Source organism: Chelonia mydas, chromosome 1, assembly GCF_015237465.2.
Source record: "Chelonia mydas isolate rCheMyd1 chromosome 1, rCheMyd1.pri.v2, whole genome shotgun sequence".
NCBI classification, from domain to species: domain Eukaryota; kingdom Metazoa; phylum Chordata; order Testudines; family Cheloniidae; genus Chelonia; species Chelonia mydas.
The window spans coordinates 22595028-22612794 of NC_057849.1; the positions used below are offsets into that span (position 1 = coordinate 22595028).

At 38.4% G+C, this 17767-nt stretch overlaps 1 protein-coding gene across 33 annotated transcripts in view; it reads right to left on the bottom strand.

Annotated features, from left to right (window-relative positions):
* Positions 1-17767, bottom strand: part of PICALM (phosphatidylinositol binding clathrin assembly protein) — a 114849-nt gene that overhangs the window by 13138 nt on the left and 83944 nt on the right. For 8 of the 33 annotated variants that reach the window (XM_037889251.2, XM_043528526.1, XM_043528533.1 and 5 more), the window contains 7 exons: positions 17387-17494; positions 14744-14875; positions 14620-14650; positions 13508-13607; positions 11181-11204; positions 8591-8650; positions 6382-6486 (listed from right to left, as the gene is read on the bottom strand). In XM_037889251.2, coding sequence (XP_037745179.1) covers positions 6382-6486; positions 8591-8650; positions 11181-11204; positions 13508-13607; positions 14620-14650; positions 14744-14875; positions 17387-17494 — 560 coding nt within the window. Of the gene's footprint in view, positions 1-6381; positions 6487-8590; positions 8651-11180; positions 11205-13507; positions 13608-14619; positions 14651-14743; positions 14876-17386; positions 17495-17767 lie in introns of those variants that run through there. The other 25 variants (XM_043528500.1, XM_043528527.1, XM_043528538.1 and 22 more) reach the window with 11 other exon arrangements.

Below are 17767 nucleotides of genomic sequence, written 5' to 3' on the forward strand. Positions count from 1 at the left end.
ATCTGCAAGTCTTGCCACCATACCGTTCACACTCTTTTCATTGTGAAACGTACTACACAATGTACTCCAGTCTTAACACAGAACCTTGCGGCATCCTGCTGTTTAACTTTTACCATGATGAAAGTTGATGATTCTTATCCTCTGCCTGTCACAGAGGCAAAGTACTGACATCACATAAGTTTCCTGGTACCTTTCCTCCTCCAAAAGCGTTGAACTTAAATTGTGTTACTATTAATGGCACAGCTACAGCAACCTCCTGAACGGCTATGTGTAACCCAGTCCTAAATTGTGACTAGCATCTTCTCCTTGTGCTTCTCAACTGTTTCAAAATGGCAAATCGGTATTTGAAGTAAAAAAAGTTCACACACCCACCCCGGCATTTACTATAAAATTGAGTTAAAAGAGTATCAATATAACAAGCCTATCTAATATCTGTGTGCTTGAGAGCTTGACAGAATACTTGGCCTTGAAAAGTAAAGGTGTGCAGGGAGTGGGGGATTTTTCTTTAAATATTTTCAGCGCTTGAAGGTCATGATTTGAGAAACACTGGTTTAAAGGGCAAAGAAATGAACTCTAAACCTTGCCCAGTTTAATTAGTTTCTATGCAAATCACTGAAGACCCCAAATATTACGTTTTACCAGACCTAGTTAGATGGTCAATATATATTGGTTGCACTGACCTCCAGGGCATTAGTATGCATCATATCTAATTTCTAGGATTTTTACTGGCAACAACTTTGATGGAGGTGGCCAGAGACTGGAGACAAGTGAAGAGCAGTTGGTACTTGGAATTTAAAAAAGCGCTCGACTATAAAAAAACACAGCCTAGTTGGAGACAGTGCAATGCCATTTAACTATCTGATGGGTTTACTACCTTACTGTAGGTGAAGCAGATCTTTCATGTTTCTACTAAGACACAGATGGACCTATCTGCTTCCCTTTTTATAGCTATATATTGTGTATGTTGGGGTCATCCAAGTTACTGCAAATGAACTATCTTGACTCCTGGCAAATACACAGTAGTCTGATACTAAGGACACACAAACACAATAAGGCTCTTGTTTTTGGGTTTTTTTTGTGCTGCAGAAGGTTTTCTGAGCAGTGTGGTGGCATATTACATGGAAGATTATAATGCTGATTTCACAATGTTTTGTACTGAAATGACAGTTTATACTGTCATACACTACTTGGTTATTTAAAGAGAAATGCACAGATTTTTAAGAAGTCAGGCTTGGCTTGTGCCTTTTTACTACCGTAAAAGGCAATCTGAAAGGTTTAAATAAAAACATAAAACAATCTTTCCCTTTTTATTCTTCTGCTTTTCTTATAGGCAACAGGAATATCAAGTCTGGTCTTCCTGGGTTTTGCTAGAATACTGTGTAGTGAATCTTCTCACCCCTTAATTCAAGAGAAGGGGAGTTCAATCTTTAACCAAGATATCCTGGCTCCAAAGTGTTCATTAGTCAATGAAGTTTAATAGGTATAAAACCAACAAATAAAACAGTCTAAGTAAAAATTACTTTCTTGCTCAATTACTCAGCTTCCATTGTTTTGACTGATGTCAGACTTTCATCACTTCTCCAGTCACCAGAATCCTTCAGAGAATATAAATTATAATTTTCTAAAATAAACTGGGGAAAAGTATTTTGGGGAGAATAGGTCCCATCCCCCCTATGGAAGGCACTTTTAAGAGCAAATAATTCTAAACCCTAACATTTTGCTTGTTTGCTATTTATCTAATGGTAAGATCAGTACTCTTATTTAATTAAAAACTGAAATATTTTTGTTAATGGGCCAATAATTAAATAGGCATATTGCCCAAACAATTCATTATTGAGTGGCCTTATGGTGACTACTTCGAAGCGCTTTTCCAAGTACTTTACAGAAGGTAAAAGTCAAAATAGATATTTGGATTAGTGTGCTTTAAGGGAAGAGAAAGAGAAAAGGTTGTGAAAAATGAACATACAAATGGACAGGTAAAGCAGGGAGCAAACTGTTCAAGGTATTTGTCTAAGACATCTTGTGACCAAAGGCAGTAGGTATCACCTTCATGGCACTGACTGTGGCCTACTATGAATCAACCAACAGCTTATTTTGCAACAAAATAAACTGCTAACAAGCAACAAACCTCACTTCAGAGCAATCCAATTGTACAGCTCAGCTAACAAGACCACTGCCAACATCTCACCAAAAAAGAATCTAATGAAAACTAAGCCCAAATATAGAAATGATCATTGAAACTCTCAATATACAATCTTTCTAGTGTAACAGACTATTATAGTCCAACTCAGGAATTATTTAAATATCTACAGCCAACACTGTCCCTATTTAGCATGGTGAAGAGGCTCCCACAACAAGCCTTTGTTTTCCTTCTAAGATTTTATTGATCTCAGACTTATTTAAAACTTAGCAACTGCAAAGAGATGTGATTGGGCCAGTGTCAAACTCTCCTTGGTTGCAAAGTAAATGCCTAACAAAAGGATGTGTTGCCAGTAAAATCAGTAGTTTCTGAAGGAACTGCAACTCCCAATGTTTTGTCTATATGACTCCAACACACACAAAAATGTAAATAATTTTCATGCCAAATCTGTGCCTCTTCACGCATTAAGTATTCTCAAACTAGGCTGAGGTCAATCTTTCTGCACCTATTTTATCATCCTACCTGCTGAAGTTTTTGAAAAAAAAAGTAATTAAAAGGGTAATGGGGTCAGTTAGACCCTTCAGTGTTAGTCACTGGGGAAAAGAAAGTACTTCACTTCCAAGGTCTTTGGGGATCTCTTGGACCCCAAACGTACAAAATGTAAGTAAAACATGATAGGCAAACCAGTGCCTTTTCTTTCAGCATTCTCAAACCACAAGGAAAACAACTGTTAGCACTGGTTTTGGCTGCATACCTGTTGTGGTTTTAGCATAGCAAAAAAAGTCACTCAAAAGGTTATTGGGGTCAGTTATACCTAGGGTGACCAGACAGCAAATGTGAAAAATCAGGACGGGGGTGGGGGGGTTATAAGAGCCTATATAAGAAAAAAGACCCAAAAATCGGGACTGTCCCTATAAAATCGGAACATCTGGTCACCCTAATTAGACCCCAAATTAATTACGCAGGTATTCCAGCATCAGATTGTTTTTATTTTGAGGCAGCAGTTATGACACGGGTATATGACTCTTTCAGCATTGTTTTTACCATAGTTTCAGTGATTTTTGTTTTTCAAAAAATGCACTGAAAGGGTCTTGGGGATCTGCAATAACCCAGATAACATTTGCCTCACGTATTATCACAAGAGACTATCCAACTGATGTTCTGGAAAGCCTATGCTTGCTAAGATGAGTTTTCTGGGGAAGCCAAAATTGTCGATACATTTTTTGGCAAACCCACATTTGGCATGTGCTGTTGCTGAGGCAAAGATTTGCTGTTGCACTGTACATGCACACTGCATGTCTGAATGCACATATAGTTTGGATTTTGCTGAATCACATGTGGCATAACCAATCTTTGAGTAAGACGCAAGTGTTTCTCAGGGACCTGGGTACAGAAATGGTGAAGACCCTGGTGCAGGAGAGGATCACTGCAGCCTTGCCTCAGGGCTCTAGGGAAGAAGTGTCTAGTGTGCTGGTCACCGACCCAGAGACTGAAAAACGAGGAAGTTGTTACATCTGTTCCAGAGAATGAGACAGAAAAACACATCAAAAATGCAATATGTCAAAAACGTCCTGGGGTCAGTTAAACCCAACATAAATGCTGTATAGTGGGCTTCTGAATCTAAGTTAGTTTTAAATGCATCCATATGTCTTTTCCCCCAATTCTGACATACTGTGGGTCTCCAAGACCCCAATACAGAAATAGATGGTGATTTGTAGTCCAATATAAGGGTTAAAGGAAACCTACACATCACCAGATAAAGAACACTGCCCACTTGCAACTGCATTCTCTCATTTCCCCCGCTTTATGGCAGCCAGCTGGGTCTCAATCCAGCCCCAAGACCTGCAATGTCAATGGGAATGGGTGGGTTGCACTTTTAACAATTCACAATAAATCTAAACACGTTTACTCTAGAACTGAATTCATTCAAGTGACAGAATAAATGTGCAAGTAGTAAAGTTTGCTTCTGTTTTGAAAAGAATAGTCAATTTGAAATTTAGTGAAGTAGAAAACGAAGTCCACGTATCTTTGAGGCCCCCTGATAGCCACATTTTCCTATTTTAAAAAACTTCTCTTTCCATCCTTAATGCTGCAAGGAAGATCCATACAAAACTGAGGATGCTGACTGACTAGATGGGAGAACAGTAATAGTGATTATACACAGAGGGCTGTTATATGCCCAAAAGAAACAATGAAAGGGAAAACATTATTTCTTCAGATTTAAAACCACATTTCTATCTGACCCAGTGTCCCTCCCAGATCATGATGTCTTCTTTTACCCCGAAGTCCCCACTTCAAAGAGGTGAGGCTGAATGTGGACATAGCTACTCTGATCAACCTGGGATGAGGGGCAAAGCACTGCAATATGATGTGAGGCCCTTCTCCTGGATGAGCACTGCTGCCGCTGCAGCGTTCCTAAACACAAGGAGCAAGGGAACCAAGTAGAGTCACTACATCAGCAATATTAACAGTGGCAGACAGACATATAATAGCTTTCATTTAAAAATATGGATACTTTGTGTATATGCACGTTTTATTTACACACACGTATTTCTCTGTATGTGGCAATACATATTACCCCATGTTATATAATACAGTACATCTATATTTAAATGGCCCATCGTGATCAATGGTAAAAAGGCAAAGCTCTCTGCCGAAAAAGGAGTATGCTATAGTCCCCCCACCCTCCGATCACTATTACTTTCAGATAAAAAGAAAAAAGCTAACTTTGTTAACAACAACAAAAACTAATTTAATTGGCATGTAAAAATTGAGAGCTTCAGCATTTAATCCCACCAGCGTGTGAAGATCAGACATCCCTGAAGTTATATGTCCTCTAATATTATGGAGGTGGACATGATTTCCCCAAAGCGACTGCTGTTGTTTTAAAGTCCTCTCAAAGGTTGGAACAAGAGCACAGGAAATTTTTTTCCTTTTAGAGCCTCTCATTCAAAATTCTATCTTTACTTGAATAAGAGGATGAGATTTCTTACAAGATGGAAAAGTGCTCTGGACTAAACTAAAGAAGTGGCATAGATCAGGAGAAAAAAGGGTACGAACCCAACTCCAATACTTATTGCCTGTACTCACTTTTCAAAGCAAGGCTTCCATCAGACAAGCTAATATGAACACTGAAGGGGATAATACACTGGCTTCCTTTTCACTGAGATGTCTACAATGGAGTACAGAAGCAGGCAGTGTGTGACAGAGTAATCAGAGGCTGTCCCTGTTTGGTACAATCCATTACCAAAAATTGAACATAAAGGTTTTGTTTTTTTTTAACTGACAACACAAATTAGGTATGCTTTATATACGTACATACAATATAACCTGAATTTATCCCCCATGTGTGATAGGGGACACACAAAAACCTGAAAAGATACGATGTTTGGCAGAACTGGGGATCCATCCAGGCTTTAAAAATCTGCACATTAGTTCTCTGAGCCCAGACTGGTTTAGAGGTGCTGGCCAGCTTTGAACTCTGCAGTTAACACAGGCGGGTACATTCAGCACACTCAGAAAAGGGGGTCAGTATAATCTCTGGGAGGCATGGGGAGAGTGTGCTTCCTAGAGTTTGGAAAGTCAGGACTACACTGTGTCACAAGATGCTGAAATCTTTCACAGATTTGCAAAGCCCACATTGGGTGCCCAAATTTGACCTCTGGAATTACCTGCAATTTTGACACACACTGCTATAACAAACGGGCTTATGCTATACCAGCCTTGGGTTATTTTACTTGTGAAAAGTATGAGTTTAAGAGTGCAAGAGGTAGCACTGGAGTGCAATTCAGGAGTCTAGCATGAAACAAGTTTGCATAATGATATGCTTCCAGGAGAAGCTGCAATGAATAATATGAGGGTGAGATACAATGGAACACAAGCTTAGTGATTAAAGGGGATGCACAAATGTAAGATTAAAAATAGTTCCTATCACCATTCATCTAAAGAAAAGGGAAGACAGACATCCCACCTCCTCAAGGGAACTGACCCTTGAGAATGCCATCCTTTTACTTTACTTTGCTGAACAGGAATTTGTTGACACCAAGTTTGAATAAGCAGCTAAGACCCAATCCCTTTTCTATATAGCACAATGGAAATGGACTCCATATGCCACCACACTAAAGGACAAAACCATTGTTACAACAAACAGCGAGGGTGTAAACAACACAAAACTATTTGTGGCCTGGCTATCAACCAATTTCCCGCATCAGTAAATATAAATATTTTGGATTTTTACTCACTTGTGCTCCTGAAACGGGGCCAAAAGGATTTGGTGGTCTCATAATAGGTTGGCTGTATATTAAAGTTGGTTGTGTCATGACTGGTACACCTCCCACCTGTGTTGGCTAAAAAAATCCAGAACAGCATAGAATTACAAAACACAATTAAACACATAAAAGGGCGGGGGGAGGAAAGGAGCAGGAGGAGATGTGTGAAGAATGACTCTTAGCAACTGGAAAGAACTTCTGAAACTGGACTATAAACTGAGGGTCCCTAAAAATGAACATTGCAGACCTTTACTTTAAAGAACATGTTTGTGCTGGAGTATAGATGCTGAAGCTGTTTCTATGTAATCTTCCCCCAAAACGTTTGGGCCATCGAAGCAGCTGTTTATAATATATGAAGAACTTGTGTTAGCACCATAAACATGTTGACCACAAACACTAAGGCTTTGACAGAGTTCTCCCCTCTCCATTAAGTTGGAGGTACTAGAAAGAAGAAGTCACCTTCACAACATGAGTATTTAAGATGCCATTGTTGTGGCTGTTTTGCACTTTCAAGAACTGATGAAATATGAATATGTACATAAAATAAAGATGAGTTAATTCCCAATTTGTCTGAAGTCTAGGTTTTCTTAAGGAGATATTGTCAGGTTAGAGTTCAGATGTAAGACACACATGTGGTAACACCTTTAAAAAAAATTCTAATTTTATTTTCCCCCAAATCAACGTTGGGTGTTTTTGCATTTCACTCAATCTTGACAAAAATATGTGAATCAATTTTGTTCTCTTTTTAATCATACTGACCTAATTATGGATGTTTACATTACAGTTCAGCCACTGTTTAGTGGAAAAACCTGGTACTATTAACCTCAAAATGCACCGAAGTTCTATCCTAGGTAATTTGTTTACAACAACAATTACCCACTAATGGATGTTTTAACAGGGTCATCATTCTTGGAAAAGGACCCCCAGCTGTGGCAATCCTGAACAAATCTGGACTGTTTTCAGAACACAATAGGAAACCTCCTGTTGCACATAGTCAATCCTTCAATTACACAACATCACGCTGAGGTGATGGAAGCTTTAAACAAGTAATAACAGCTGAATAAAATGGTGGAGAGTAGGCTCCTATGCAGGATTTTTTGTGCAATCCTTCCTTGTGTTTGGTACTTAGCTACTGTGGTAATGGGTGCCTTTTGGTGGGGTTCAGAGGGAATTTAATTCAGAAGGAATGGTTAATTATCTAAGCAAACTTTAAACCTGAATTAACAATGGTATTTTTATAAATAAAGTCATTGATTAAGTAGTACAAAAAATAGTGAGAAAGATTTTTCAATTATTTAGCTGAAGAATTATTTTTAGACGTTTTCCCCTCCATTCAGGAGCAGGCCCAGGTGTATTTAACTCTTTCCTTATTAAGTAATGGGGTACTCTTTCCTCTTAAAATCTACACAGAATTGTCCCATTCATATCTGGATTAACTGGACAGTTGGAAGTCTCCACCTCTTACTGTTATTTCAAGGAAGTACTTACTGTGATAGCAATGCTCCTAGCATGGTGCAAAAAGGGAATCATCCAAGTTAAGGGTCGGTAATAAATTTACTGTGATGTTTTCACCATTAGATTTTTTTGTACCATTAATTATATGGCAAATCAGTCTTACATGGTGTGTGAAGAGCGAGATTTCTATAGATTTGTGTTGCTACTCTAGAGTTGAAGTTCTAGAGACAAAGATCTGACCAACATACAACTACGTGAGTCTTCTTTCTTCACGATGTTGAGTCTCCTGAAATAGAGCTCTAAGTATTTCCTTAATAGTTATCCAATAAAACTTTTCTGCCTCAATAAAGACATTAAAAAGGGGAGACACTAAAGGGGAGTTCTGGAAAGATGAAAACCTGAGGGAGAATTTAGTAAGTAAGGCAAGATGAACAAGTAACTTGATAACTACTTCATTCAATACATACTAAATGTATGGAATAAGTCATCCAGGGGCTAGGTGAAGAAGAAAAGGGTAGAGATGAGTTTAAGAGCCACAGTTAATTTTCCTGAAGAAAAATGATTTAGTGAATAACGAACAAGAGGAATTGATATTAAACCTACTTAACACGTTTAGGCCAAGTGACATTGCTCCTAGAATGCTTTATGTTTGCAGTTAACTCATAATAAAAGTAACAAGTAAACCATGTTTATGTAAATAAATTAAGTAACAGGAAATTTCACTAACCATTCCATATCCCATCATTCCTGTTGGTGTTGTAGCAGGATAGGCCATTACAGGTGGTGCCTAACACAGAAAAGAGATAAAACTGAACTGCATGGAAGACTGACTAAGTTGCATACATGATAAATTGCCTTTAAGTGTCAAACAGAGCACTGAGTAGCATATTACTAATATAGCAAAAAAGATCAACCGACACCTATTAGCATTTGTAGGTTTGTGTTAAAGTTTATCTGATTTCAGATCAATAGCAACACTTATGCTCAAGGTTTCTAGAAAGACTTGACATATGTATAACAGACAAGACCATATCGGGTTTTGGCTCACAGTAATCTGAAGTTCCACCTAGAGTTATCTGAGTCTTCAGTCCAAAGAATGTATAGAGATCTAAATATGTATGTTTTGTACTTAATAGGAAATTCGAGGAAATATTTACATATAATACACACAAATAAAATAAAAATGATTATATGATAAAAGTGAATACTGCCTGAATCCTATGAAGTATAAAACTTACTACTTATTTTACTGAAGTAATTCTGCCCAGGTAGTTCTAAAAATTGAACCAAATATAAAGGCCAAGTTACTGCTGTTATAGTAAAAACATCAGAAGCTCTTTCTTGTCAAACCAGACTACATACACACTAAAGATTTTTGGGGGGGGGAGGGGGGGGGAAGGGTGTCTCCATTACTTCAGCACTGATACAGCTGCGCCAGTCCTAGCAATGGTGGGAGTTCTAGTGCAGGCTGGCTTTCAGTGTTTTACCAGCTTGCTGTCTAACCTCATTCATAGTAGGTCTAGCTGACATGGTAACACAGTTCAGTGCTGGTCACTGGTGGAGCTGCACCTGTGCTAAAGCAATGATAAGAGATTGCCCCACAGTATTTACAAGTAGGTACAGAACATTGAGCTGCTACTCTAAAATGAGTTTCTTTTAAATTGTTAGGAATACCCTAGTTATTACAAGGAATTAAAATGTGGTAAAATCACTACTAACGCCATTCAGCATATATAAATTAACATCACTATATGACAGCTATCGTGAAGTGGAAGAATGAGACTGGCATCCCTGCTCTAGGCTTTCTCTCTGTCAACAGTAAACTGATAATATATCCCCTATTGTTTAAAAAATGCAATGCATATATAAAGACCCTCTGATACCTCTTAGAAAGAAGTAGGAGGCAAAAGATATATTCTGTTTAAAAGCAATTCTGCACACTCGTATATTCCTTCCTTTGTCTTTCCACTTTCCCATGCTCCTGACCCTATTTATTAGGGCAGACTTTTGCATGGAGACAAGAACTTTGTCTAAGAACATTATCTAGTTGAGTACTTATAAAGTACCAATGGACTGTGATATCTAGGGATCTTTATCTGCTCCACCTCCTGTTAATCCCTCACTTACAATTAATAATGCTCTGCTTGTGACATCCCAGTTCTTCACTGTGGAAATTATAATTCATGACACTACAGAAGACTGAACCAAACAAACTCCAAGATCATGCTTTCATGCATGCCTTTTGTGTTACAAAGATTTTATTTGGGAAGAGACTCAAGGAAAATGGTGGAATAATTGTTACTTGTGACATTCAGAACTACACTGGAGAAAGAAGATATGTTATAGGGAACAACTTTCCACAGGCAGGTAATTTCACTCTCACAACCCAACCCCAAAAGTGTGATATAAGGAGGACTATTTCTGAATAGAACATTAATTTTTTGAGGTATCAGCTGCTCTTTAATACGCACTAGCCAATGGTAATTAGCATTCTAGCAGCTATTAGCACAGGTTTCACTGTTTAAAGAATTAGCTAGATTGTACAGTAACTATCTAAATATTATTCAGTTCAAAAAGCTTTGAACATTCTTTAAATCATTCACATCATATATATGTGTACACATACATATACACACAAATGCTGGCTAAATGTATGTATGTATGTATGTATGTATGTATTTTAGAGTGCTCCAGTACAGTCTGTACATTCTCCACTGTTAAAATTATCCCATAATGAAAAGTGAATACAGGGAAAGACCAATATTGTTGAAATACAAAAAGATTATCTGTGAGTAAGACTGCATTCCTCCAAGAAAACAATGCACAAGATATGGCTTGCCCTTTATAAACTTAATCATGAGCTGGGATTTTCTCTTAGTTTATTTGAACATAAATGACATATTGGTCTCTCCCTACTTGAGAACAAGATAGTCAATAAAAGTGAATAACGTGCCAATTATAACAGAAGCCTGTGAGATTTCATGCAATTATTCAAACACACACAACTTATCTTCACTCAAACTTTACCAGATGCATTAAAGGCAGCACAGACACAGACCCAGCTATCTGGCAGCAAATGGCACAGTTTTAAGCAAGGAAAGAAAATCTCAGTATTTCCCATGCCATCATTCGAGTCAAGAGCCTGCAGAACACCCATGAGATTTGTATATGCTAAGAAAAGCTCAAATCTTCTGCACACCAAAGATCTTAATATGAGGAATGTGTAATAGCAGGAAGGTTATGAGACTCTGCTACAGCAGGGGTTAATATAGCATGCCAATTGAGTGCAAAAAGGCTGTTGGTTTTTTTTCACTTACGTAGTGTGGAAAATGCATGCCATTCTGTATTTCCCAGGGAGAACAATTACATAACGCAATAATACTGGATTAGAAACAAGTACTTACACAACAGAATATACACAGACAGCATTTTAGTTCACAAGTACACTTAATGTCTGCCCTAAAATAACAATTCTTGTAATTCAATTCATTGAATAAATCTGTTAAGTGACACTGTCAAGGTTGATGGGTTTCATACCTGTTTGTACAATCCATTTATTTTTATGTGCACTTATTTTCAAAAAACATTCTTCCTTGTTTTCAAAAGTTTATCAAGCAGCACCACAGCACTTAGAATCAACGCTACAATAAACAGACTAATGGACAAAGTGGAGAAGAATTTGAACAACCCAATTTCCAATTTAATCCTTCTAAATTTTTTCAAACAATTTAATAGTGAGTAAAAGGTTTTGTATAAAGCAAGATGCCGTGACAGCATCTTTAAATATTAATGAAAGAACTGGTTAGAAATGGAACGATATGTTACAAGATGCATAAAAAGATACCATATGTTTTGCTTGACAACAATTAAGTATTTTCAAGCACATGAGAAATATCCAACTGCTAGCAAGTCATTCAAGTACTAGGTGAGTACTACGGAAACTGTAATGTCCACAACCACTTTCACCTGCATACAAGATCTGAGTTGGCAGCTGCCACCCAAAATGAGAGCAGGGAGATGACCTGAAAAGAGATATTGTTTCTCTTTCCAAATCTGTAACAAATCATGTGTTTCATTGTTAAATCACAAAATTGTTTAATACCGTTTGATATACTAGCTCAAAACACTTGTTTTGTTATGTTTACTATGCTTGTATACTATTCTCCAGTTTGTGGTAAAAGGAAGAGTAGGATTTACACAGGTAGGTCCCAACCAGCATTAGTGGGAGCTACTCAAGTATATCCTTCTCTCCCTCTCTCAATACATACATTAATGGATGGGAGAACAAATCACTTCAATAAAAAAAACAACCATGTAATCCACAATACATGCTATCTGTAATGGAGTTGTAAACTAGAGAAAAATCAGACTGGTCACTGAAGATATTAAGTGGAGACACGTATTAAAAGCAAGCACAAACTTCAGGGTGTGACTGTACTAGCTGTACAGATTTCTAAGGCACCTATCCCTGTAACATCACTTCCCACACCCTTGGGTAGCAGACAATGCACTACTTCCTGCCTCAAGTCACAGAGCAGGCTGAGTGTTGTGAAAATACAGCCATGGTTCTGAACCTGGGGCTCCACAGACTATGTCTAAGGGGTCCACAAAAGGTAGCATTTACCACAGAACAGTGGTTTTCAACCTAGTGGTCCACAGACTTGTCTAAAATTTTCAGTGGGGTCCACGCCGCCATCTGAAAAGGTTTAAAACCAGTGACATACAAGTTTACCACACAGTATTACATTTCAAGAACAAGTATATTTCCACACTTCCAAACAGCATTCAGAATGAAGAGTAGGCCTAACCATCACCACTATTTCCAAAAGGTCAAATTACTCTACTCAAATAATTACTAAGGGTTTGATGTTCTACAACCTAAGTTTCTGCTCTAGCAATACTTTTAGTTTACAGTATAAATTCACACTCGCATTACAGAATAAGTCATACGTAAGTCTGCGAGTCTGCCATGGAGGTCACGGACTCTGTGACTTTCCGGGACCTCCATGACTTCTGCAGCTGGCAGGTATGACTGACCCCAGGGCTGCCGGAGCAGCTCAGGTGGTCCTGGGCCACCCCTACAGCAGCAGTAGCCCGGGGCTCCAGGGCCTGTCCCAGTACCAGCACCCCGCCTCGCCCCCCATACCAGCGGGTACCCTGGAGCCCTCCCTCCAGAGCAGTGGGTGCCCCAGAGTCCCCCTCCCCCCCATACAGCAGGCGACATACATACATACAGAGCAGCAGCTACACCCCTGGAGCCCCCCAGAACACCCAAGATTTAGTCAGGAGTATATAGTACAAGTGATGGATAGGTCACGGGGCCGTGAATTTTTTTTTTTTTTTTTTTTTTTTATTGCCTGTGACCTGTCCATGACTTTTACTAAAATTACCCATGATTAAATCTTAGCCTTAGTCATATGCAATGACACAGTATATCTGACAAAAGGGAAATAATCTAAATGAAGTTGGCCATCCAGTTACTGTTACTACAGCAATATACATTCTCAAACTGAACATTTATTATTCAAATAATCTTCATAACCTATTCACTGTAATGACTCATCACCTCCACACCTTTATATTACATGTTTGTCTATATTTTAAGTTACATAGATTCACTACTTCAGAATCTTCATTGACTTACAATTGTTGGAGCATTCCATGCAGTTGTGGGTGCAACCTTGGGCTGCCAGTTGGAACCACCAGTTAATTTCTTTTCGCCTGGCTGAGTCCAATTTACATCACTTCAAATACATTTTTAAAGAAATGTTAGAAAACAGATTTTCTTTGCACCATCCGCAGATATAGTACATTAGTCCAATAAGCTCGCATGTTTCCACAAAGTGAAAATGTACATTAATACTGACCCCATAAGAGCTCAGTCACCAAATCAAGTTGCACAGTCACAATAAACCTGGTCTGGACTAGGGAAAACGTAGCTCATTTTCAGCTAACATAAGCTAGCTAAGATTGACCTAAACTCAACTACTTTTCTTAGCCTAGATGCGGTGTAATACTATTAGCTCGATTTTTGCAGGTCAAATTACAACTTGGGCAGGAGCAAATGTGCACAAATTCCTGGATGGTTTCAAGGCTAGAACAGTTTTTGTGTACAGACTGCACACAGAAGCCCTAACTGGACTGACAGGATTCTTTTCTTTGCAGTGGTGATGGAGTTGCTGAGGCTAATTGCGCTTGATGTTAAATACAACATCAAAGCTGATCACAATTATTCTGGATCAGGAGTTCCCTTTCCTCCTACTGGCCCATCACACCCCAGATTTCTTAAACTTCCTGGGATACTACACAAAGCTAATTTTATTTCAGGTGTTTGGAAAAGGGATGTGCTGAGGTCCGTTAAGGGGCTGCTAGTTATTGTAGGCATGCATTGTAATAAAAAAACCCACATACTGAATGACCAATCAACTATGTATTTTGTGAAGTTTATTCACTAAATAAGAGCAACAGGCAGCAGGGCCCAGAGCAATTAACACAGTAACAGGATTTAGCCCTGAACTCTAATCCAAGCCTTGTTGCTGCTGCCCTGCTCCCACCCCACAGGTAGCTGTGGGTCAAGTCACTTCACCTATGTTTCAGTTTCCTCCCCTGTAAAATGGAGATAATACTGATTTCCTCAGAGATGCTTTCAAGATTGGTATGCACAAAGTGGTTATGAACATGAAGTGCTAAGTACTATCAACAATAAGCCGTTAAAAATTCAGTAAATTTTCCAAGTTTGATTAAAAACACACTTACTTTTTAGTAGTTCCATTTCCAATGCCCAAATCTGCCACAGAATGGGAAAAACATTACTGAAATAGCCTGTTCATTTTATAGAATTACACAAAAACGTATCTTCAGATTTCCAACAAATACTTACTGCCTACAAGGTTGGCTAAGGATGAATCCAGATCATCTGATACTAACTTGTTAGGTGGCAGCTTGGCAACCAGAAGATTCTGGTTTTGAGAGGTCACTGTTGGTTTTAGGAGTCCCCCTAATTCATCAAAGCCTTAAAATGATAAAACACATAAAACAGACCTTAAACTTGAGGCTTCCACTGAAGATCAGATTACACATTTACACCACGGGGGGGAAGGTGTAAGGAGTCCAACAAAACATTGGTTAAAAATATGGAAGACTGAATCAAATGTTGCACAAAACTACAGTATATAAAAGGGAATAAAGCCATTATACCTCAACTGCAAACAGGGATATTAATGGCACAGAAGAATAGCTGCTTTGAGACTGATCCTTCAAAACCTATATGTGAGAAACTCCCATTGACTGCAATGCAAATGCAAGTATGGAAGGTTTTCAGGATAGCATCTATACTTTTAAAGGTCAGAACTCCTCTAAATATTCCTGTTGCAGAAAAAAATCTTTTTTAAAAAAAGGCACAAGAATGCTCACCCAAATGTGCATAGAATCCATCAAGCAGAAAAGATTTAACTACTGAGTGCTCAAAAGAATTAAAGGTACTCAGTATAAATCCAACTTCTCTGTTAAGTGTGTACCAACTGGCTTTGGCAATTTGCTATCTTAATCTTAAAATGATCATGCCCTAAAAAGAAGATTAAGGTCCAACTTATTTAAACACAAATAAAAAAAATCAGAAATTAAACAGATTTTGAAAGCTTAGGTTAATCGTTAACCTTAGGTTAATTAATAAGAGGGAAGGTGCTCATGGATCAGAACCCATTAAAAGATAGGAAACAAAGGGTAGGAATAAACAGTCAGTTTTCACAGTGGAGAGAGGTAAATATCAAGGATCTGTAATTGGACAAGTGCTGTTCAACATATTCATAAATGAACTGGAAAAACGAGTAAACAGTGAGGAGGCAAAGATTGCAGTTAATACAAAATTACTCAAGATAGTTAAGTCCAAAGCGGATTGCAAAAGGATCTCACAAAACTGGGTGATTGGGCAGCAAAATGGCAGGTGAAATTCAATGTTGATAAATGCAAAGCTATGACCATTGGAGAACATAATCCCAACTATTCACAGAAAGAGATAGGGTCCAAATAAGCTGTTACTACTCAAGAAAGAAATCTTGGCACCATTGTGAATAGCTCTCTGAAAACATCTGCTCAATGTGCAGCAGACGTCAAAAAAGCTAACAGAATATTAGGAACCATTAGGAAAGGGATAAATAATAAGACAAAAATATAATGCCACTATATAACTCCACAGTACGCCCACATCTGGAATGCTGCATACAGTTCTGGTCGCCCCAACTTAAAAAAAGATATTAGAATCGAAAAAAGTACAGCAACAAAAATAATCAGGAATATGGAAAAGCTTCCATATGAGGAGAGATTAAAAAGACAGACTTTTCATCTTAGAAAAGAGACAACTAAGGGAGGGGATATGGTACAGGTCTATAAAATCATAAATGGTGGGGAAAAATGAATAAGGAAGTGTTATTTACCCCTTCAGATAACACAAGAACAAGTGATCACCCAATTAAATTAAAAGGCAGCAGGTTTAAAATAAATATAAAAAAGTACTTCTTCACATAGTGCAGTCAGCCTGTGGAACTCGTTGCCAGGGAAAGCTGTGAAGGCCAAAAGTATAATCAGGTTCAAAAAAGAATTAGGTAAATCATGGCGGATAGGTCCATCAAAGGCTATTAGCCAAGATGGGATGCAAGCCCATGCTCTGGGTGTCCTTAAACTTCTGACTACCAGAAGCTGGGACTGGACAACAGGGGATGCCTCATTTGATAACTGTCCTGTTCCGTTAATTTCTGAAGCATCTGGCATCATCCACTGTTGGAAGATAGGATACTGGGCTAGACAGACCATTGGTTTGACCCAGCATGGCCATTATGTTAAACAGTGTAGAAAAATGCCTTTTAATTTCACAGCACTATGCAGTGAAGACAGAATTTAACTTTGTATTTCATGTCATATTCGATTAAATTATATAGTCTTTTGATCAGTTGGTAACTAAGGCCAGTTCTGCAAATATTTATGCATGTGCTGAATTTTGTGCTTAGTCCTACTGAAGTTAGTAAAAATAACCTGTGTGAAATTACCTACATGCATAAGTGTTTGCAGGATCAGGGTCTAAATAAAAGGAGTGATTCTAAATATTATAGAGCAATCCCTACAGAAATATTCAGTAGAAAGGAGAAGCCCTTTAATTAGCAAAATACAAAAAAAGACACACATGAAGTGAAAGATGCTGCTATTGCAAGTTTAACTTCACTTTGCTTTCACCAGTTGGAGTCTCTTCATAGCACTCTGCATTTGTTCACACCAGGAACAAACGTCCCTAGCCTCTGTTTGCCAGAAGCTGGGAATGGATGACAGGGGATGGATCACTTGATGACTACCTGTTTTGTTAATTCCCTCTGGGGCACCTGGCATTGGCCACTGTCGGAAGACAGGATACTGGACTAAATGGACCGTGGGTCTGACCCAGTATGGCCGTTCTTATGACATCTACCTTCCACAGATGCCAAACGATTAAAGCACATTTGTTGCCTACATTAATATTAATGAAAGCCTCTCTTACCACCAGAATCTATGACGACATTAGAAGATTTGTTTCCAAACACAGACTCAAAGTCAACATTAAGGCCAGCTACGGGCTGTGGTTGAGCAACAGGAGAAGGAGTGAACCCTGAACAAAACATAAAGAGTACAAATGGATTATATAGCAATTGTTCCACAACTCCACTTTCTGTGTGAAAAAGGATATACCAAACCATGTGTATAGATTTGAGTATTATCCAACATCTGCAATGATTGAATAAGGGAGTGTATGGAAAAAACCTCTCACGGCTCAGATCACTCCCTGAAGTAGAAATGCACACAGTATCTGGGTAGTGGTTTGCTACAAGTAGTGTTTTCCAAATCCATTTTCCTTCCCTTAAAAGGGGCAGTGTTTTTTATC